Source organism: Taudactylus pleione, unplaced genomic scaffold, assembly GCF_031769625.1.
Source record: "Taudactylus pleione unplaced genomic scaffold, aTauple2 ptg000206l, whole genome shotgun sequence".
NCBI lineage: Eukaryota > Metazoa > Chordata > Amphibia > Anura > Myobatrachidae > Taudactylus > Taudactylus pleione.
In genome coordinates, this window is record NW_028284608.1 from 5441900 (window position 1) to 5465955 (window position 24056).

The following is a 24056-nucleotide window of genomic DNA, read 5'->3' on the forward strand; positions in this document are numbered from 1 at the left end:
TCCTTGTGGCTCCTCGCAGATATATTTGTGCTCCCCCTAGATGGGTGAGTAAGGGAATGCCTCATTATAGCTCTGTGTCATAGACACATGTTTTATGTGTGTACCTAGCCTCCCAGCGACGGAGAGTCCTCTTGTATTTCGATTTGCACCCTAAGGGTTGGGAAAACCCTTATATATCTCCTTAGGCTGCAGGTATATGGTACCCATTGACACTGCCCATACCCCCTGAATCACATTCCGTATTTACACTTATGTCTAAGGGGCCCATACATCAGCAATCAATTGTGGCAATTTCCTGTTTCACCGACTTATCGGGGCTGTAGATTGCTAGTGTATGGTAACAATCAGCCGATTTGCCGACCATTACTAGTAGAATGATGAGGCTTTTTTACGTTTGGCAGATCTGCTATTTCCTGAAAATTATCTGCAAATCACTAAAAACTATCTGTAATGCATGGGCGCAGATTGGTGGATTGGAGAATCGTGGAAAAAAACAGAGGGCCAAATGTAAAAGGTTGCTTTTTAAAGTAAAAATCCAATTTGCACATTCTCGCATTTTTTGAAGGTGCGAGTTGATGCCGGGACTCACAAATGTAATAGCCTGCGAAATTTTCAGCCCGCAGCTACTACACTATGCGAATCTGTGCGGGTGCTGGGGATAGCCCCGGGTTATCAGCCTAGGCCTGGGTTGCCCTGGAGAGGCGGACCCCTTTATTGGGGAGGTCCCCAGGGATCCCCGGCCTGGGTTGACTAGCGGTCAGGGGTAATGCTTCGGCCGGGGAAGCCCGTGAAAGAGTTTCCCTGGCTGTGGCATTACCCCCTCCCCCCCACTAGAAAGAGTCTGGTGCTGGTTATGGAAATTACAGGTGACCCCCTACTCGTTTTGTCCCGTTTTTCCACAACCAGGACTGGCTCAGAAAAGCCGTGCTGGTACTTAATATATAGGGGCCCCCCTACGCATTTTGGCCCCTGTATTTTTAGAACCAGGACAGGCTTTATATAGCCAGGGGCTGGGTATGCTTCTGGGGAGGGGGTGCACGTCTTTTTTTTTAATTTTTAAAAGTGTTTTTTAGTTACTATGACCTGCTCAGGATAAATTCGCTATCCTGAAGCTGGTCTATTGTTTTTGCGAGTTCTCAGGCAGTAATATGTGCGAGTGAAGCACAAAATGGCTGCCATCATTGTGTGTATACACTGATCATGTATGTATAGGCCATGCTGCTATACAATACTTTAGAGAGAGATGATGCAGGACTCAATAGTACATCTTTCTTTTAAAAAAAAGCTGTGGCTCCAATAAAACTTAAGTCTCAGTCAACCCCTGAAATGTTTTTTGTTGCAGGACAAAAGAAGGTGGCGCTGTTAAGCTGTGGGATCAGGAGATGAAACGTTGCCGGGCATTTCAGCTTGAAACTGGCCAACTCCTGGATTGTGTGCGATCAGTCTGCAGAGGCAAAGTATGAGTGCGGGACACCTATAAGCTCAGGTCTTCTCACCATACATGATCATATATTACGTTAAGCCCATTGTATTATTCTACAGGGCAAAGTTTTAGTGGGAACTAAAGATGGAGAAATCATTGAAGTGGGAGAAAAAAATGCAGCCTCTAACATCCTCATTAATGGTCACGTGGAGGGGGAGATTTGGGGCCTCGCTGCACATCCCTCCAAAGATATCTTCCTCACCGCAAGCAGTGACGGGACAGCGAGGATATGGGACCTTTCGGATAAAGTAAGTACAGCATAGATAACGTGCACAATGTGTAATTATCCCGTGACCAGTCCACGGTTTCCTCACAGCTTGTACAGACCTCTTCCGGGTATGCGGCTCTGGGCATCATTGTTCTGTCTGGTTCTGTTCCCACAGAAGCTTCTGAACAAAGTGAGTTTGGGCCACGCTGCCTGCTGTGCAGCCTACAGCCCCAATGGGGAGATGGTCACCATTGGGATGAGGAATGGAGAGTTTGTTATCCTGCTTGTGAATTCTCTGAAGGTGTGGGGCAAAAAGAGGGATCGCAAGGGAGCAATACAGGACATCAGGTATAGAACGATATACGTGTTTCTTCATCCTCAATGGTACGTAGGTGTTTACACTGGATTCAAAGACAAGGGTAAAGGTGCTTCACATAGTACGGAGCTACAGAACTATCCATAGATGATAAAATAATAAAGTAAGTCCACTCTCCCCTTCATATTGAAATGATCAGCTGTATTATGTCAGGAAAGCATGTTGCATACAGGTAGCAAAAGTGTATATGTCTTATAGCAGACATAGGGGCTGGTTTGGAGGTAAGTGCAGATTTGCCTGGGTGCAGATATTTAAGACCAAGCAAACCGCTCTGCACCCAGGACACATACTGATAGGGCCTGATTCAGCAAGCATCACAGTCGCTAATACGCACGCAAACGACCAATTGTTGCGTACTGCGCATGCATGTGCATCGCAGTGCACGTGCGTGAACCGGGCACTGCGATCGCAGCGGCTACACAGACCCAACGCAGAGTGATTGACAGGAAGTGCCATTTGTGGGTGGTGACGGAGGGGTGGTCGGGCGAACGCAGGCGTGCCAGTGTGTTTGAACACCGTTGCAGGGAAGTGTATAAATCATCCACTGTGATGCCCTACACAGCCTGAGGCCTCATAGAGTGCGCTGAAGTTAGCAATTGCATATGGGTTTGCTGTTACTTGATGTTAGCGACTATTTCGCTATGTTGCCAAAGTATACAGACGTGAGTAAGGGGAAGTGGGCATTATTATGTTAGGCTGTGATTGCAATGTGAATGCAAACATTTACATATCAACGCTGATATTAGCAACTGCACTGCGTGCGTATTAGCAGAGTAGCGATCCTTGCTGAATCAGGCCCATAGACTGGCCGTGTCTATAGCTACACTGCATTCTAGAGTTAGGTTAGTGATCTGGCAGCACAACAATTGCAAGTGTATCCAGAAGAGAAGAGGGACTACGTTAGATTGGATGCAGCATATCCTGAACAAGCCATTTTGTCTGGTCAAGAAGCTGAGGATGTTCTATAGATCGCCCGTGGTAGTGATAGTCCCAAAGTAATGTACCTGATTGAAAGATTTTGGAGTTTGCCTACGGGACCCTACACCACTTTTAAATGCTCTGGCTCCCGTGGCCCCACTCCTTCAATAGGGCCAGAGAGGTCCGAAGTGCGAAAGGGAATTCAGTTGGGTCCCTCCGTCTTCTCTGGCCCTGCTTCCCTGCAGTGTAAAATGCTGCTGCTACTAATTAGCGGTAGAATCACAAGCGTAGGTATCGCTGGGACAACTGCTTTTTGGAGCATCTGTCGCTGCAGTGGAGCAATATTGAATTGCTCCAGTATTTTGGTTTCCACCGCTGGAAACTCAGCGAGTTGGATACTTGATGATTGGGGGGTAAATTTGGTCCTCTCACTATGACTATGCAGGTTATGCGGTGCAGGAAAACCTTGCATCCCCAGGGCCGGCTCTAGCATTAGCTGCCTAGGGTGCCAGGATCTAAGGGGCGCCACAGAGTCTGTCTATCACATTATTATCAAAGGGACATTCTTATTGTACTAAATTGAGGTGGTGGCTGTGGAACTCCTAAGACAAACCTTCCTCACTTTCACCTACGGGGCTGGAAAGTGGCTAATGTGGCGTTTTGGGAAGGGGGGTCAGTAGGCTGAAGTTTTGCCTAGGGTGCTTAGAAACCTTACACTGCCCTGTGCATCCCATAGAAAAGACAGAGCAAGGTCTTCTTCCCCTAATTACCCGATATGTGCGCGGCCTGTGCACAAGAAAAGACAGAGCAAGGTCTTCTTCCCCTAATTACCCGATATGTGCGCAGCCTGTGCACAAGGAAAAACAGAGCAAGGTCTTCTTCCCCTAATTACCCGATATGTGCGCAGCCTGTGCACAAGGAAAAACAGAGCAAGGTCTTCTTCCCCTAATTACCCGATATGTGCGCGGCCTGTGCACAAGAAAAAACAGAGCAAGGTCTTCTTCCCCTAATTACCCGATATGTGCGCAGCCTGTGCACAAGGAAAAACAGAGCAAGGTCTTCTTCCCCTAATTGCCCGATATGTGCGCAGCCTGTGCACAAGAAAAAACAGAGCAAGGTCTTCTTCCCCTAATTACCCGATATGTGCGCAGCCTGTGCACAAGAAAAGCAGAGCAAGGTCTTCTTCCCCTAATTACCCGATATGTGCGCAGCCTGTGCACAAGAAAAAACAGAGCAAGGTCTTCTTCCCCTAATTACCCGATATGTGCGCAGCCTGTGCACAAGAAAAGCAGAGCAAGGTCTTCTTCCCCTAATTACCCGATATGTGCGCAGCCTGTGCACAAGAAAAGCAGAGCAAGGTCTTCTTCCCCTAATTACCCGATATGTGCACAGCCTGTGCACAAGGAAAAACAGAGCAAGGTCTTCTTCCCCTAATTACCCGATATGTGCGCAGCCTGTGCACAAGAAAAAACAGAGCAAGGTCTTCTTCCCCTAATTACCCGATATGTGAGCAGCCTGAGCACAAGAAAAAACACAGAGCAAGGTCTTCTTCCCCTAATTACCCGATATGTGCGCAGCCTGAGCACAAGAAAAAACACAGAGCAAGGTCTTCTTCCCCTAATTACCCGATATGTGCGCAGCCTGTGCACAAGAAAAAACACAGAGCAAGGTCTTCTTCCCCTAATTACCCGATATGTGCGCAGCCTGTGCACAAGAAAAAACACAGAGCAAGGTCTTCTTCCCCTAATTACCCGATATGTGCGCAGCCTGTGCAGAGCAAGGTCTTCTTCCCCTAATTACCCGATATGTGCGCAGCCTGTGCACAAGAAAAACAGAGCAAGGTCTTCTTCCTCTAATTACCCGATATGTGCGCAGCCTGTGCACAAGGAAAAACAGAGCAAGGTCTTCTTCCCCTAATTACCCGATATGTGCGCAGCCTGTGCACAAGAAAACACAGAGCAAGGTCTTCTTCCCCTAATTACCCGATATGTGCGCAGCCTGTGCACAAGAAAACACAGAGCAAGGTCTTCTTCCCCTAATTACCCGATATGTGCGCAGCAGCATATCACGTGCTATTCCCTCTGAAACGCAAACTTAATTGAATTTGCCTTACAGTGTCTGTTGCAAACACACAAAGAAACCAAATAAACGGTAACCGGAGGAGCAGAGGGTTGGTAACATATCCCATTGAGAGTTTGTCATACACTACTTGCGGTTATTTGTGTATTCCCGTGATTAGCATTTGATACTTGCTGTTGACACATCATGTTTCACTGTATCTATGCATCACGCTATAAAGGACTTAATAAAGGGGATCATTAGGATTCTGTGTGTGGAGCGTCAGATTAGGATTTATCTCTCTGTGAATTTCTACTGAAGAGAACTGGGAAGCCGGTTTTATTAGGGGGATGTTGTCCAATATGGTGTCAAATATACTGACTGTACGGAAACCTCTGAAAAATACAGAATGGGTTCATTTATTTTTGTCTCAGAAAAAATGTAACAGAATAATGTATGTTTCTGTGGCGGGCCTTGTGTGTAAGGCAGGTATCCAATGCAGTCTTTTCCTATTTACTAGAATCAGCCCTGACAACAAGTATTTGGCGGTCGGCTCTGCGGAGAACACGGTTGATTTTTATGATATTACTCAAGGTACATCGTTAAACAGGATCGGTTACTGCAAAGACATCCCCAGCTTCGTCATACAGATGGACTTTTCTGCTGACAGCAAATATATTCAGGTACTGTTGTTGCACTTCCACAATGATGCAGGACAATGCTATACTATTGCTCAGGAATGTAGTTTATTTTCTTTTAAGGCCCCTACACACTAGACAATGGCCACCATTTAGTAACGAGTGTTATCACCAAAACGAGTGATATATGTCACTGTGTATGATAAATGGTGCTCCAGCCAATCAGCTCCCAACTGTCATTTTTCTAACAGTTGACAGCTGGGAGCTGATTGGCTGGAGCACCATTTCTCATACACAGTGACATTTATCACTCGTTTTGGTGATAAAACTCGTTACTAAATGAGGCCCAATATCTTGAGCTATTTGGCCGATTCCGACGCATCGGAACGACAAATTGTAAATTGTTCATGTTGTCCAGTGTGTACACTCTATCGCGATCCTGATGCGCTTGTAAAGTGTAAAATAAAATAAAAAAAATACGTGGGGTCTCTCCCACCTAAAAGCACAACCAGCCCCGGATTTTTCAGAGCCAGTCCTGGTTGTGAAAATACGGGGTACAAAAGACGTTGGGATTCCCTGTATTTTGCACAACCAGCACTGGGCTCTGTTAGCCGGTCCTGGTTTTGGAAATACAGGGGACAAAATAAGTAGGGGTCCCCTGAATTTTTCATAACCAGCACGGGACTCTTTCTAGCGGGGGTGTAATGCCACAGCCAGGGGAACCCTTTCACTGGGTTCCGCTGTCAAAGTATTACAGCTGACCGCTAGTCAGCCCAGGCCGGGGATCCCTGGGGAGGTGGGAACCCCCCTCAATAAAGGGGCCTGCCCGCTCCAGGGCACCCCAGGCCTGGACTGATAGCCTGGGGCTATCCCTGGCACCCCTGGCTTTGATTGTGTATAGTGTGGTGTAAAAGATAGATGTACTAATACTGTCTTTTGCTGGAGAATTACTGCTCCCAGCAAGCCTCCCCCGCATGATGGTACTTGCAGAACCACATGTACCAGCATGCAGGGCATTACGGGCCCACTGGTACCTGTAGTTCACCTGCAAAATAAATATTAAAATAAACACAAGACAGACACCGTGACAGTATAGTTTTATTAAAACATACATGCACACACACATTCACACGTACTCACCTAGAATCCATGTAGCCAATCACGTCCCCTTGTTCAGTAGAATCCACAACACCTGTAAAAAAAAGTCCATACTCACCTATTCCCGGATGTATATCACATCCTCTTCAGTCCATGTAGGCATCCACCATCTTCTTAAAACAAAAAAACGCCAAGTCCCGATCCACGAACATAAGTACCGTCCTCTAATTTGAACTACACCCATAATTACAACCACTTATAGATGTCACAAATAGCACTGAATGTTTGCTTTCATGTTGTAAACTGCACTGGAAAATTAAAGAATCTGATTGGTTGCTGTGTATAAAGTACCTTTTTCCTTGTACCTGTTTTAGGGACACAGACATATAAAAGAGGGTTGTCCACTTTTAGACATTATGACTGCCTCTCCGCTTTTAGATAACTATATTATGCCCCCATCACATCCACTCCACATGTACACAATCTTTTAGACAATCCCCACATCTATGTTATGCCGATCACAATAAAAAGGGATGTCCAAAAATTGGAAAGTCTCTTTAAAGAAAATAATTTTATTTATCCCCATTTGTTTTCGGAACACTCTTGTTCTCTGTCATTGGCTCCGACGAATCGTTTCCTATCCTGCTAGAAGTTTATTGTGACCACGCACGACGCTTTTAGTACAGCACTGTTGCCAAATATCCGTCCACATCTTTCTCCCACTCGCTGAGTTGTTTTGTTATATCTCCACTGTGGATTTTTTTTCCTGCAAGCCATAAACAGTAAAGAGCATCCATGACATACATGTGCAGTGGAGGCAGCCATGTTATACACTGTGACCATATCTTAGAGAATGTCTTAACAGTTCCATAGCACCGTAATGGACACACAGGCAGCATTGTTATGAATCTTGCAGGAACACCGAAGATTGCAGCCTCTGACAAACACACTTTAAGATCTTTAAATAAATATTTTAAGCTATACGTTACACATGGTACCTCCCATATCTCCATTTCAGCAGGACAGTGACAATTTGCAGACCTCAAAATGGGTATGGCTGGCAAAATGGGGCTGTGTTTGGATGGATCATGGGCAGAGCATTGGCGGGCATATTAATGTTACAAAATTTTAGGGAGTTCTAAATATGGTATTCTGATATCTCCCTTAAAAGTAAATCTACAGTGTAAATATTCTGTAGAAGATAAGAGAAACACCAAGATAACCTAGCAATGTTGATTAGTAAATGTCTGACACAAGACTTCCCATATTCTAGCACATGGCATGTTACTGGTAGTGAGGAAAAATGGCGGCCATCTGGTTGTAGCTTATGCTGGGTACACACTTGTCGATTTATAAAATGATAGTGCACAATCGTGTGTGTGTACTCCCGATATCTCTGTGAATTACATGGTTCACAGACATATCAGGTCAGCCCTGCAACACAGCCAATGTGGGTGTACTGGCAACCCGCCGCCCACCCGTACACTGGCTGCAGGAACCGCCGACACTGACATCTCAAATAGACGGGCACTTGCATTTTAATGCCCGCCCAGTTTCTATGTCAGTCCAGACGTGTCAAGCGGGGCCGATTGGTAAGTGTGTAAAGCCTACCAATCGGACGGCAGATCGGTTCTTCTGGTGTGTACCCAGCTTTACCACCTCAACTAATGTAGACGGATGTTTTATTGATAATAACCTATTTGAGGTGTTTCTTTTGGAAAAGTTGCAGACAAAGGTGTAAATTTACTAAAGTGAGAGGTTTTAAAAGTGAGTTTTAAAAGATATGTTGCCCATAGCATCCAATTAGATAATAGCTATTATCTTCTAGAAGGTGCTAGTTAAATGTTAAGTAGAATCTGATTGGTTGCTATGGGCAACATCTCTTTTAAAACTCACTTCTAAAAACTCTCACTTTAGTAAATTTACCCCAATAAGTGGCTGTTTCCTTCATGCATCATTGTAGTAATTATGACCTTCTTATGACACAAAAGGGCCTGATTCCGACGCAGCTTTGTAATTGGACGCATCTAGTGAGAGCCAGCAAACTGCGCGTGTGCTTTAGCTAGCATATGCAACTCTCGTGGAAGTGCCATGGGAGTTTCGTGGGCGTGTAGCCAGAGTCGCGTATGACAAGGGCACGACGATTTCAGACACATCTTTTGCATCCAGCATGGGCTAGGTGTAAGTGCCGATACTAGTGATGACAACTGCGCAAGCTGACGGAAAAAAAAGCGACACTCAGAATACGCATTTACATACTGGTTGCTACTCTGCCGTATTCCAAACGTGTCCGCACACAGAGCTGCTTGTGACACTGTGTCAGGCCCAAAGTGTGTGAATTATGTCTGTATCACTTCTTTCTTTATGTGTCCTGTCTGTGTTTTCAGGTAGCAACTGGTGCTTATAGACGTCAAGTACACGAAGTGCCATCTGGAAAGCAGATTGTAGATGGGTCATTCATAGAAAAGATTACCTGGGCCACTTGGACAAGGTAATGCAACACCTAATATACAGTGTGTGTGTATATATATATATATATATATATATATATATATATATATATGTATAATTTAATTATTGACTATATATTTATTTACTTTGGTGATCCAGTAAATGCAATGTTCAGCAATTTGTACAAGTATGAAAAAACAAAACAAAAGCAAAATATCTTCCATTTCCATAGATCATTTGTATGACATATGTCCCGGTGCCACAGTGAGTGTGGATAAGAGGGTAACATTGGGATAGAAAGCAGTAAAGAGCAGGTGCAGCCAGGGAGTAATTGTGCACTGTGCTATCTCATGCAATGCTGGGGAATGTCATATATATGGCTGTGGACATGAAGGGATTAATATCGCTGTGTATATTTTGGGCAGCATCCTTGGAGATGAAGTGATCGGTATCTGGCCACGTAACGCAGACAAAGCGGATGTAAACTGTGCCTGTGTGTCCCACGCCGGGCTCAACGTCATTACCGGAGATGACTTCGGCCTTGTCAAACTTTTTGACTTCCCTTGCACTGAGAAGTTTGTAAGTTTACACGAGCATGTATGATTCATGTTATACCAGCATGTGCGATTCATGTTATATAAGTGGGTATGATTTACATTGTATGAGCGTGTATGATTCACATTGTACGAGCACGTATGATTCACATTGTATGAGCGTGTATGATTCACATTGTACGAGCATATATGATTCACATTGTATGAGCATGTATGATTTACATTGTATAAGCATGTATGATTTACATTGTGCAAGGATGTATGATTTATATTGTATGAGCATGTATGATTTACATTGTGCAATGATGTATGATTTACATTGTATGAGTGTGTATGATTCATGGTATACCAGCATGTGCAATTCATGTTATATAAGTGGGTATGATTCACATTGTATGAGCGTGTATGATTCACATTGTATGAGGATGTATGATTTACATTGTATGAGCGTGTATGATTTACATTGTATGAGCATGTATGATTCACATTGTATGAGCGTGTATGATTCACATTGTTTGAGTGTGTATGATTCACATTGTATGAGCATTATATGAGCATGTATGATTTACAATGTATGAGTGTGTATGATTTACATTGTATGAGCATGTATGATTTACATTGTATGAGCATGTATGATTTACATTGCATGAGCGTGTATGATTTACATTGTATGAGCATTATATGAGCATGTATGATTTACATTGTATGAGCATGTATGATTTACATTGTATGAGCGTGTATGATTTACATTGTATGAGCGTGTATGATTCACATTGTATCAGCGTGTATGATTTACATTGCATGAGCGTGTATGATTTACATTGTATGAGCGTGTATGATTTACATTGTATGAGCGTGTATGATTCACATTGTATGAGCGTGAATGATTCACATTGTTCGAGTGTGTATGATTCACATTGTATGAGCATGTATGATTTACATTGTATGAGCGTGTATGATTTACATTGTATAAGCGTGTATGATTCACATTGTTCGAATGTGTATGATTCACATTGTATGAGCATTATATGAGCATGTATGATTTACATTGTATGAGCGTGTATGATTTACAATGTATGAGCGTGTATGATTTACATTGTATGAGCGTGTATGATTTACATTGTATGAGCATGTATGATTTACATTATATGAGCATGTATGATTTACATTGTATGAGCGTGTATGATTTACATTGTAAGAGCATGTATGATTTACATTGTATGAGCGTGTATGATTTACATTGTATGAGCGTGTATGATTCACATTGTATGAGCGTGTATGATTCACATTGTATGAGGATGTATGATTCACATTGTATAAGCGTGTATGATTTACATTGTATGAGCGTGTATGATTTACATTATATGAGCATCTATGATTTACATTGTATGAGCGTGTATGATTTACATTATATGAGCGTGTATGATTTACATTGTATGAGCGTGTATGATTTACATTGTATGAGCGTGTATGGTTTACATTGTATGAGCATGTATGATTTACATTGTATGAGCGTGTATGATTTACATTATATGAGCGTGTATGATTTACATTGTATGAGCGTGTATGATTTACATTATATGAGCGTGTATGATTTACATTGTATGAGCGTGTATGATTTACATTGTTTGAGCGTGTATGGTTTACATTGTATGAGCGTGTATGATTTACATTGTATGAGCGTGTATGGTTTACATTGTATGAGCGTGTATGATTTACATTGTATGAGCGTGTATGATTTACATTGTATGAGCAGGTATGATTTACATTGTATGAGCATGTATGATTTACATTGTTTGAGCAGGTATGATTCACATTGTATGAGCAGGTATGATTCACATTGTATGAGCATGTATGGTTTACATTGTATGAGCATGTATGGTTTACATTGTATGAGCAGGTATGATTTACATTGTATGAGCGTGTATGATTTACATTGTATGAGCGTGTATGGTTTACATTGTATGAGCAGGTATGGTTTACATTGTATGAGCAGGTATGATTTACATTGTATGAGCGTGTATGATTTACATTGTATGAGCAGGTATGATTTACATTGTATGAGCGTGTATGATTTACATTGTATGAGCGTGTATGATTTACATTGTATGAGCAGGTATGATTTACATTGTATGAGCAGGTATGATTTACATTGTATGAGCATGTATGGTTTACATTGTATGAGCAGGTATGATTTACATTGTATGAGCGTGTATGATTTACATTGTATGAGCAGGTATGATTTACATTGTATGAGCAGGTATGATTTACATTGTATGAGCATGTATGATTCACATTGTATGAGCATGTATGGTTTACATTGTATGAGCAGGTATGATTTACATTGTATGAGCGTGTATGATTTACATTGTATGAGCGTGTATGATTTACATTGTATGAGCAGGTATGATTTACATTGTATGAGCAGGTATGATTTACATTGTATGAGCGTGTATGATTTACATTGTATGAACAGGTATGATTTACATTGTATGAGCAGGTATGATTTACATTGTATGAGCAGGTATGATTTACATTGTATGAGCGTGTATGATTCACATTGTATGAGAGTGTATGGTTTACATTGTATGAGCAGGTATGATTTACATTGTATGAGCAGGTATGATTTACATTGTATGAGCGTGTATGATTTACATTGTATGAGCGTGTATGGTTTACATTGTATGAGCAGGTATGATTTACATTGTATGAGCAGGTATGATTTACATTGTATGAGCGTGTATGATTTACATTGTATGAGCAGGTATGATTTACATTGTATGAGCAGGTATGATTTACATTGCATGAGCGTGTATGATTTACATTGTATGAGCGTGTATGAATTACATTGTTTGAGCGTGTATGAATTACATTGTATGAGCGTGTATGATTTACATTGTATGAGCGTGTATGATTTACATTGTATGAGCAGGTATGATTTACATTGTATGAGCGTGTATGAATTACATTGTATGAGCGTGTATGATTTACATTGTATGAGCGTGTATGATTTACATTGTATGAGCGTGTATGATTTACATTGTATGAACGTGTATGGTTTACATTGTATGAGCAGGTATGATTTACATTGTATGAGCGTGTATGATTTACATTGTATGAACATGGAAGCTGTTTTATATTTTTTCAGATAACTAAATACTTACAGGGACTAACCCTATGTTTGTTTCCTTTGTACTTTATGTCATCTAAAAGTGAAGGGATTAATGTATAATAATATTCTTGGCCCGAGAGTGTATCTGTGAAGCTGTTATTATAGTTGTCCCCACAGGCTAAGACTGTAGCGAGCGGCAGGATCGCTCTTCAGTTTTGCTACACACGTTGGCAGCCAAACTGGACTAGACCCAGCATTCTGCACTTAGCCAGAGATACAGTAAGATGGGCTTTTAATGCAGCTCACACAGGTCTTTATCGGTCTAATACATATCACCATCGTACTTATAAATGATCATATAATTAGCACACATGCCGTACTGACGGCCAGCAGTATCACAGTCTGTTTTGCTTGCATAGCTCACCATTCACTAGTGATGCCCTTGTTTCTCTTCCCTTTCCCATTATTTATTTTCTTCTGACAATCTTATTAAGCTATAATAATCCCCTTACAATATAATAGGAGTGTGGCCTTGTGCCAAGTACATGATTGGAGGATATATCATTAGGACTATGGACAGGTCCAGAAAGGACCCACCCCCTGAGTTTGCTAATAGCCTGTACAGAGTAATAACATGAGTGTGTCTATATAAGCATCCTCTGTAATAGGCATTTTGTTAAGTTACAGTCCCTTTAAATAATGCCCAGGGTCTGCATATACGTACAGTAGTGAGCGTAATATTTGTATGTACTGACATCCATGCGTTATCACTGCTTATTAGTTCCAGTGGACAATGGGCCTGATTCAGAGCCGCTCGTAAGCGGCAGTACGCTCGTTCCGAGCGATGTTCGCCAATCTGCGCATGCGTACGGTTTTTAATACGCATGCGCGAACCAGTCAGTGCGGCCGAAAATCATTTGTTCGCTATATAGCGAGTGCCTGCTATTTTAAGTGACAGAATGAGGCGTATTTGGGTGGTAACAACGGAAGGTGCTTGAAAACGGGGAGTGGAGATCAGAACGCAGGCGTGCTTAAAGGTCAAAACGGGCATTTTATGGGTGTGCATAATTAATACAGCAGCGTCATTGACCACGTCACTTGGTTGTTTTATAGTCAGAACTGCTCGCAATATAGTGGTTGGAAAAACCAACCACAAGAATAGCGAGCAGTTCATACGCTGTTCGATTTACTCGATTAATCTAATAAATAGCGGACATGACGTACGATGCGAGCGGCCAGGGGGCGTATTTTTCAAATAAACATCCACATGTTTTGTTCGCTCGTTCAGACATGGAGGCGGCAACAGACCACAAGGAGCGAACGGTTCATTTGAATAGCCACCCCCTTTTTCTGAACGAGCGAGCGCTAATTGCGTCCGGCTCTGAATCAGGCCCAATGTTACAGATGTGTGTGTAATGCCATGTAATAATGCCTGGTTTCTGATATATTTTATGTAAAGGAACTAACATATATTTATAATGTGATGTAATTATGTTTCTCTCAGGCCAAACACAAGCGTTACTTTGGTCATTCAGCACACGTGACTAATGTGCGCTTCTCGCACGATGACAAATATGTCATAAGCACTGGAGGAGATGACTGCAGGTAACGCCACTGATATTATATACATTCATTATATAAAGATCTGCAACAGGCCTACTGCACACGATGTTTATGTGCAATTGCATCTGCTTATACAGGTTTATGTTTAGATATTGACCTATGGCTAACATTAGCAATATAAAGCATATTGTGCCTAAGAGAGATTTTGGGTTATATTTACATAGGTCGATTTTTATGTCAATTTAAATGCCCAGAAATCGACTCCAAATCCACTGTATTGCAGTGCCAAAATCGCCCATTCACTAACATAGGAATTTGATTTTGATTTCAAAATCGATTTTCGATGTGAGTTCGGTTTTGAACTTTCCTAAAAATCAAATATAAACATCCAAAAAAAGAAGCATGCACAGATCACTATGATATGTGCAGGCTTCTTAGGGTTAAAAGAGGCTACACAGTTAAAAAATATATATATATATATATATATATAAATAGACAGTGTGGGGTTCCCTTCTAAACCCGTAAACAGCCATGGACCTATCGGCCTGGTCTGGTCATGGAAAAATTTTGGAAAAAGCGTAGGGTTCCCCCTATTTTCCATTAACCACCACCAGGTCAACCCAGCCAGGGTGGTAATTCGACAGCAGGAGGACACAGCATGGGGTCCTTCTGCCAAAGCATTAAACCAGCCCCAAACTGGTAAGCCCAGGGCTGGCAAACCTCGGAAATGTGGGGACCCACTCCAAAAATGGGGTTCCCCCTCCCAAGCATTAACCAGCCCTCAACTGAAAGCCCAGGGTTCATCCCTGCATCCCTGGTGATGGTGGATGTAGGAGTAATGGGTTAAATGAAGAAGTAGTATTGTTTTTCACAGTGGAACTACAAGTACCAGCAATCCTACCAGCAGGCTGGTAGCACCTGTACCCCCACTGGGAAAATAAATATTAAACAAACCACTGTACACATACCGAATATTGTATTTCTTTCTTACTCACTCACCTGCACTCACACTACATAATTACCTACTCTCTGAAGGAGGTCGGCCCCCTTCGCCAAGTAGAAGTCCTAGGTCTTGGTAAAATAAAAAAACGGACTTAAGGTCATTCGCGGTAAGCTCCATTCACTATAACGGAGAAGCCGTTTCTATGGCAGCGGCCGCTCTCAGCCAATCAGCGGCTGGTTTCTATGGCACGGAAACCAGCCGCTGATTTCTGATTGACTGAGAGTGGCCGCGGCCATGGAAACAGCTTGTCTATTATAGTGAATGATGTTGACCGCAAATGACCATAAGTCATTTTGGGTAGTAGCAGGCACTGCCTCTAGCATGTCCGTGGGGGTCTCGTATGTTTTTTATTTTACCAAGACCTAGGACTTCTACTTGGAGAAGAGGACCGACCTCCTTAAGGAAAGAGGTAACTATGTGGTGTGAATGTGGGTGAGTCTGTGAGTCATAAAGAATTACAAGATTCGGGGTGTGTGAGTACTGTGGTTTGTTTAATATTTGTTTCACAGTGGGGGTACATGTGCCACCGGCCTGCTGGCACTTGTAGTTCTGCAAGTGCTGATACCTGTAGTAGTGTAGTTCCACTCTGAAAAACAATGTTGCCTCTTGATTTAACCCATTACCCCTGCATCCAGGGAAAGCCACGCTGGTTTTTCCCCCGATTTTTCCATAACCAGACCAGGTTGAAATGTCGAGGACTAGTTACGGGTCTGAATGATATGGCCGATTCCAACGCATCGGAACGACAAATCGTTCAAATCATTAAGTGTGTACGCACTATGGCCCTGATTCAGAGCCGCTCGCACTGAATCAGGGCCGGGCTATTTTTAGTTTTGGAACGGCCATGCAGATGGTCGCGATGGTCAAGACCATCGCGACCATCGGGCTTGCAACGAGACCCTTGTGGTAGGGTCTCGTCGCCGCAAGCCCCAGAGAGATTTCGGCTCTAACAGAGCCGAAATCTCTCCCACTGACATCACTCGTGATGTCAGTGGGGCCGGCCCCAGAAGGAGGCGTTCACATGGGAACGCCTCCATTGGGGCAGCCACTCCCCCGGCCCGCCCACCAAAGGGGGCGTGCTGTCACTCAACATCGACAGCACACCCCCTTTGTTGCAAGACCCGGAGCGAGCGCTCCATCGACTTGGTTGCGAGCACTCAGCGCTTGCGACCGGGTCTGGATCAGGCCCTATGTGCGCTCCCGTGGCATCGCCCATCGCATCTTCAGATCTTATCTACATGCAGGAATATCTGTAAATCTTGCCAGATGTGCAGTGTATACGCTCTACCAAACGACCAGGCGATATGGTTACATTATATAGTTAACTATCTAACCACCAAACAATGCAAGATATATTGGGCCAGATGTATGAAGCTCTGGGAAGTGATAAAGTGCAGAGTGATAAGCGACCAGCCAATCGGCTCCCAACTGTCATTTTTTAAATACAGCCTGTAACATGACAGTTGGGAGCGGATTGGTTGGTCGTTTATCACTCTGCACTTTATCACTTTCCAGAGCTTCATACATCTGCCCCATTGTTTGGTCATCTGTTAGATTGCATCGTTTGCAAATTTAGTGTTTACCAGGCTTAACAGATCATAGTGATCATAGTGGTCTGTACATGCTTCTTCCAAACTCGCCTGCCCCAGGCAAGTGTATTGTTTAGGTGCTTTTAACGTCAAATATGAAGTAGATTTTTAGTCAATTTCCAATCCAACTGTTAGTAAATGAGGGTATCCTGTAGTGGTCTATAGAAAAGTATCGATGTTTTGGCGATGGTCGATTTTGGTTGGGATTTGGTTTTATAGTCGATTTTGCCTTAAGTAAATCCCAGATTGACTGAAAATCACCTATAAATACACCAAACACCACAAATTTACCAAAATGACCTGTACTCCTTTGTAACACATTTATATATGCTTCAGGGTTGTAGACAATATTTTGATGGGGATTCCTAGCTTATTGGTGGCCACAGTACATTCGCCTTTTCGCCCCAGAGGTCTTTATTGTTAAACATCAACATTTTGCAGGAAAGTGCAAAATCAGGATTTAAATTTGCTGATCAAAGTTATCAAAATGAAGGGGTGGGGAGAGGACATTTATAGAGGGCGCCTGGTCACTTTCATCCTCCAAAGGGATTTGTGTGGCCGCGCTGTGCTTATTCTGCCTCTCCCAACATAGAGACACACTTCTAGTTTTCAGGGGCGTCTCCCAATAGTACAGGTGTGCAGATCAGCCCATCAAGTCACATAGATGCTAAACATAAGCAATATGAACTTCCAATTGTAAAGCTCAATGGAATATACACTGAAGTGCCAAAAGTCATGGGATAGCAGTATGTAAAGGTAATGGTAGGTGGTGTCAAAGTACTGTGACGTCTTGGAAATACCCAGACCTGCATCGGTTGTAATTTGACATCTCCTGAGTCAGTTTGGGCTGATAGTAAGGTTCGAGTGAGGCACAGATCCTATGGACCCCAGTTGTCAAGAAGGCACTGTGCAGGCTGGTGGTGGCTCCATAATGGAGTGGGGTGTGTTCACGTGGCATGGGATGGGTACTCTAGTCCGCCTGAACACGTCATTGACCAGTAACCGCTATGTTGCATTGCTTGAGGACCATTTGCAGCCCTTCATGGACTTCATGTAGCCCCACAACGATGGAATATTCCAGCTGGATAATGCACCGTGTCTCTGGTCCCAAGTTTCGAGGGGTATTCTGGAGAGTTCTGACAAATGGTGTAACCACCATGTTCTCCTGACATGAACCAAATTGAGCATTTATGGGACATAGTGGTGAGGTCCATACGCACCCAAGATCCTGCACCTACAAATATCAGGGAGATGTGGGAAGATATCCAGACGGCATGGGTCATCATCTCTCCAGAGGTCTTCCATCCACTTGTGGAATCGATGCCACGTCGAGTTGCTGTCTTTGCTGGGCTAGAGGGGGTCCTACAATAATGGGCATCTATCACATGACTTACGACACTTCAGTGTATATATCTTGTTACTTCTAGTTTTTCTCATACTGAGTGAACGACATAAACTCAACTTCATTGACGCGTTTTACTTTTTCAGAGATAAGTTAATTCTTTTGCTTCTTTTATTTCCTTGCAGCGTTTTTGTGTGGAGATGCCTCTAAGGACAGAGGAACATTTACATTGGCTTGAAACGCGTGGGTGAAGTTGCCCATGTCTCAGCTGCACATATATCCTTGTAAAATGCTGCATGAATCAATGTGTTACATACACTGTAAGAAGAAATTGGATGGTGTAACCCATACTGTACATTATGGGGGTATTAGACGTTACTCAGGAGCTCCATGGCCATAGAAAGGAGAAGACCCAGTATTTTTATACAGGTCAGATATACGGGTTGACTACTAATATCCAGGTCACATGTATTTGAGGTGACGTCTAATATCCAGAGTAATTCACAGTAAGGGCTACATTATACTTTATAATACACAAGTTTTCCCAGAGAACACTGAAGTGATGACATCAGAACGCACTGATTATACAGAGATTATGTCTGAGTTTATACACATATTAGTGTCACTTGTGTATTATAATGATATAAAGACTGTGACTTTGTTTCATTTTTGTTTTGTACAATGCAGCATTTTACTTCCAGGAATACCGAACACGTCCAACCAACTTGACATCCACCAAACATAGTTTATTTAGCCTTTTGTTGTATTTACGATTTTATATTATCGAGAATCAAAATGTTTACACTTTGTTAACCATTGATATGTGGATTTATTTTATTGATGGAAATAATAGCAGCGCTGCATACTTAGTGATAATTATTGCACATTTTGTTACAAGAACTACAACTAAGAATAATCATGCTATTTTTGCATTTTATATTTTACATAAGCCATGTTTGAAGCATTTGGACTTTTATTTTGCATTTGTTTGATTTTTTTCTTTTTTTTTAACTCATAAAGTGCCTTGAACTTTTTATTGTCAGCCGTGGGACTCACGGTGCGGTGTGCGGCGGTGGTGATGTATCCTCAATGATGGCAGCTTCACACTGAGTGATGTTTGTCACTCCTATTCATCATGTATGTGACTTAGGGGGGAGGTGTATCAAACCTTCTAAAGGGAACACGTGGAGGTGTTACTATAGCAACCAAACATTTCCTAGCTCTCGTTTATCTTGTGCATTCTATAAATGAGAGCTGTAAGCTGATTGGTTGCTGATTGCCCAACACCTAAAATTGTCCCCTTTAGAAGCTTTGATAAATCTCCCTCAATGTATCTGTCCGCTACTGTAAAACAAAGGAAAAACCTTCACTGTGCTAAAGTGGGTGATATATTCTGCAGTGGTGTCTCTCCGTTCTAGGCTGCCTTTTGTCTTCCACTAGGGCTGACAGAGAGTATTTCACCATCTTGTTTTTTATGGTGTCCTAGCCAAGCTGACAAGGATTTCATCCATCTCTTTCTACACAATCTTACAAAGTGCCATGTTTATAAGCTGTAGTGCAGGGGTATTCGACATGCGGCCCTCCAGCTGCTGTTGAACTACACATCCCAGCATTCCCTGCCACTGATCTGCTGTTAGGGCATAATACTGTGGCAGGGCATGCTGGAATATGTAGTTCCCCAGCAGCCTGGGGAGGGGGCAGCATGTTGTATACCCCTACAGCGGTGGATCATTGCAGACATACCGAGAACAGCAATCACTTTCAGCTCTATGATGTGTGCTGCAGAAGAGCAATGATGTTTTACCTGTATTGTCAATTGTTCAATGACGGAAAGTCCTTAATTTATTAACTGGACATATATAATAGATATGATGGAGAGAGATCTGTGAATGATCGCAGGTTGTTCATTCATGGTCTTATTATGAGTGATTTGTCTGTGCTTGTGGATGTACAGAATAAATTGCTAAAGAGTATATTTAATAAACTATAGTTATACTTAATTACACTCTGATCTGCTAATAACTAGCATTTACTATCACTGTCCTTTCGTCCCATAATATAAATGAAACCTATTTTTCCTCCATACATTTGTATCCTTTAATTAAATCATTTAAACAAAGAAAAGCCCTTTAAAATGAAGCTCCTCTTAGTATTTTGCGTGCAATATATGTTCTGAACCTTTTGGGCCTGTCTTAATGGACAACTAAACTTAACATGCAAGTTGCTTCAAATAAAACTGTGACTACTTATATTCACAGTGATGCATAAATAATGTATCACTGGGTCCCATCAGATAACATATAACATTTCCCCCATCAATCACAGACTTCCAGTCTCTAAGCTAATCGGAGAACCAGGCAGGGAGCATTCAGGGCCTGATTCTCAGTGACTTTGTGCTAATAGTAGTATAAGCCCTTCCCTGGCGTACATCGGTGCGTCTAAGTGTGCAATGACTGGGGCGCCCACTTTTTGCATCATCGAAACATCCACATGCTCGGTGTAGATTCGCTGTAAAAACATTAACATTCGGCATCGTGTGCGACTCACAACCAGGCCCTCAGTGCCTATAACGGACGAAAATGGCAATCGCTTTCAGTTCACCAAATAACTCTATATTCACTATTAAATATCTGCCATGTTCTGTCACAATAACAGGACAGTAACTTACATACATTATCAACTTGCATTTAGATTTATAAGTCCGTTAACACCCTCAAAAACAATTTTAGGGCATCACCAGATTATTACATAACAATAGCTAAAGCACTATACACGTTATACAGAATACAGGCCGGCATAAACCCATAGTGTGGACTGAGATACAAACAATGCTATCTAATGTGCCATTTCTATACCCTCTACCAAGGCGGCTCTTCCGGGACTAAGTGGGTTTGGTTAGAAGACCCATATATACCAAAAAACAATTAATAGATTTATTCTGAAAGCTTTGACCCGCTAAAAGTGAAAATGATAAATTGTGTTTGTTTTATAAATTATTTGTTTCTAACAATAATGATATAATAGACATTTTTTTATGGTATTTCCCTTATAAATGCAGATTGTTGCTTTCATTAAGCTTTAAATACATAAAGTAATGTGTCTGTTTTTTTTATTGTGCATAGCAAAAAAATATATATATATATTTTCTTTGTTGTGAAATGCTATGATTATAAATCTAGAGGTTTACAGCCCTTATAATGTGTGCACATGTTGTAGAATTTGATATTTATATTAAGTGCCCCAAAGAGCATTAAGTATGTATGTTATTGAAAACATTGTCTGTGTTATGTCTGATCAATGCCTTATGTTCGTCTATGAAAGGATTAACTGCCCACGGGTCCAAATAGGGTTTGCTGTCACATTCCTTAAAACTACATTACTAAAACGACATTACTGCCTAAGGTGGCTGGATCACTGGGAGCTGCCCCATGCATATATTCCGAACTCCTTTTTAAAAGGCCAAGGCGGAAACTGGGTATGGGGGTGGTGTGAGTGGAAAGACCAATCACAAGCTGCCATCAAGAGATTGCGACTTGCAATTGGTCCTACTGTTCATACCCCTTCACCTCCTTAACCATCCAAAGATTGTTAACATAATTTGCCTGTTTGACCACCAATGGTTATCTAGAGTGCACGTGCATTGGACCCCGGAGGTTTGCGCTGTGGACTCTCCTGGGGGTAGATTTGCTATGCTGCACTTTTTGAAAGCTGATGATCGGTGGCTTTGACCAATGGATTTCAAAGGGTAATAGCAATTAATGTTAAACCATGCTGATTTATCATAATTACTATTGCCCTTCGAGATCCATCGGTGGCTTTGATAAAACGCGGCATAGTGAAACTACCCCCTGGTGTACACAGCAGAAAGGTCATCAGCAGCCATCAGATGAGCCAGTAGAAAGAAGAATGCAACAGTAACAACCAGCATAGTCCCAGCGTCGAATGGAAAAAGCATTTCCATCTTATCAGGAACATCGATGATTGCCAAACAATGGTTTTCCATTGGCCATCCCTAGCCTGGTATTACAGAACCTGCAAAGCCCAGGGAAATCCAGCAGCACAAAGCAGCTTCCGGGTCTCCGGCCAGGCGGACGGGCTGCCCTAGGTGGTAGTGCAGTTTTAAAGAGTACCTGTCACTTCTAGCTTATGACCAGTTTTACATAGAAAAACAGCACTAAGCACTATGGGCCTGATTCAGACCCGCTTGCAAGTGCACAGCGGGTCGATGGTCCCCAACTGCGCATGCGCCGCCTCTGGCGTGCGTATGTGCGAGACCCGTACTGCAACGGCAGCTCCTTCGCAACAGATCCCGCTACAAGACGTCGATGTTGATTGACAGCTCGCCCCGTTTTGTAGGCGGGGAGGGGGGGTGACTGCACAAACGCAGGCGTTCCCTTAGGAACGCCTGGCGTTTGTGAGCGGCCCTACTGACATCACTCATGATGTCAGTAGTGGACTTCCTGCTCTATTAGAGCAGGAAGTCCACTCGGGCTTGCGAGAGCTGAGACCCTACCACAGGGTTTCCTCGCAAGCCCGATGGTCGCGATAATCGCGACCATCGCCAGGCCGCCCACAAAAGCTGTGGGTGGTCACCCACAGCTTAGCGAGCGGCCTGGAGGCTGAAAAAAAAAAAAAAAAAACCCTCCCTGATTCAGAGCGAGCGCCTCTGAATCAGGCCCTATGTTCCTTCAACTTAGGAGAGAGACGTTTAGGTATCTGGGCTATACTGAGTCTGGGGTGCTGTCTTCAACTAGCCTGCCTGACAAGAGCCGAGACCTATGACAGCAGTGCCTGGGACTATCAGTCACTTACCTAGTGCAAACAGATGTTATACCCAAAGTGACATGTTATAGTAACTAGTGACATGATGGAGTCATAGGCTGTATTCACAAATATAACAATTCACCCCACAAGATGGGTCCATCTACTGTGTGACCGGTACACAGGCTGTTTGTATTGCACTGAAAGGCGTAATCAGACTAGTAACTGTGATGATCACCGTCTTTGCCTATGTCTTATTGTAAACCATACTGATTGTATCTAGAACAGCATAACATACAAGTATGAGAGAAGCATAAGGAGATATACTTGGGTGATTGGGATTATAGTATTAGTAGCCATAGCAGGTATATGATAATGGGATATAAAGTTCTCTAGATCGCACCGAGCATTCCCTACACTGAAAAGACTTTATTCCCTAGATCTGTACCATACTGTAAATTGATATGTCAATGTATAGACTTATTTTTAAATCATTCTCTGTGCAGATATTAAAAAAAAAAAAAAAGTTTTTTTTCTTCTGGTGAATAAATCAGTTGTTGCATTTTTTATTGTGTATTGTGTATTCTGTTCTCCTTTATGTGGTGGTGCACTGTGATCCGTTAACTACAGATGTTGTAATGCTTAGCAAGATCCCCCCCCCCCAGGAGGGTTAGGTTTAGGGTGCAGGAAGGGGGGGGTTAGGGTTAGGCACCACTGGGCAGAGGTTAGGGGGGGAGAGGGGAGGGTTAGGGTACTTAGCCCTAGTCGGGATCTTCACTGTTCAGGCTTCCGGTGTTGGTATTTGGTCCGCCGGGAATAGATCCGGCAGCATTACAGACCGATTCCAAATTTAACATGTTCTAAATGTATTTGTTTAATGTAAAATGTATATTTAAAAGTAA

The 24056-nt window shown here is 42.6% G+C and overlaps 1 protein-coding gene across 4 annotated transcripts in view; it reads left to right on the forward strand.

Annotated features, from left to right (window-relative positions):
• EML6 (EMAP like 6) overlaps positions 1–23708 on the forward strand; it is a 204348-nt gene extending 180640 nt beyond the window's left edge. For all 4 annotated transcript variants that reach the window (XM_088478002.1, XM_088478004.1, XM_088478005.1 and 1 more), the window contains 8 exons: positions 1343–1457; positions 1543–1731; positions 1867–2039; positions 5564–5726; positions 9167–9270; positions 9656–9809; positions 14401–14501; positions 18579–23708. In XM_088478002.1, the coding sequence (XP_088334128.1) occupies positions 1343–1457; positions 1543–1731; positions 1867–2039; positions 5564–5726; positions 9167–9270; positions 9656–9809; positions 14401–14501; positions 18579–18603 (1024 nt within the window). In that variant the 3' untranslated portion in view covers positions 18604–23708. The remainder of the gene's footprint in view (positions 1–1342; positions 1458–1542; positions 1732–1866; positions 2040–5563; positions 5727–9166; positions 9271–9655; positions 9810–14400; positions 14502–18578) is intronic.
• Positions 23709–24056: the final 348 nt, after the last annotated feature.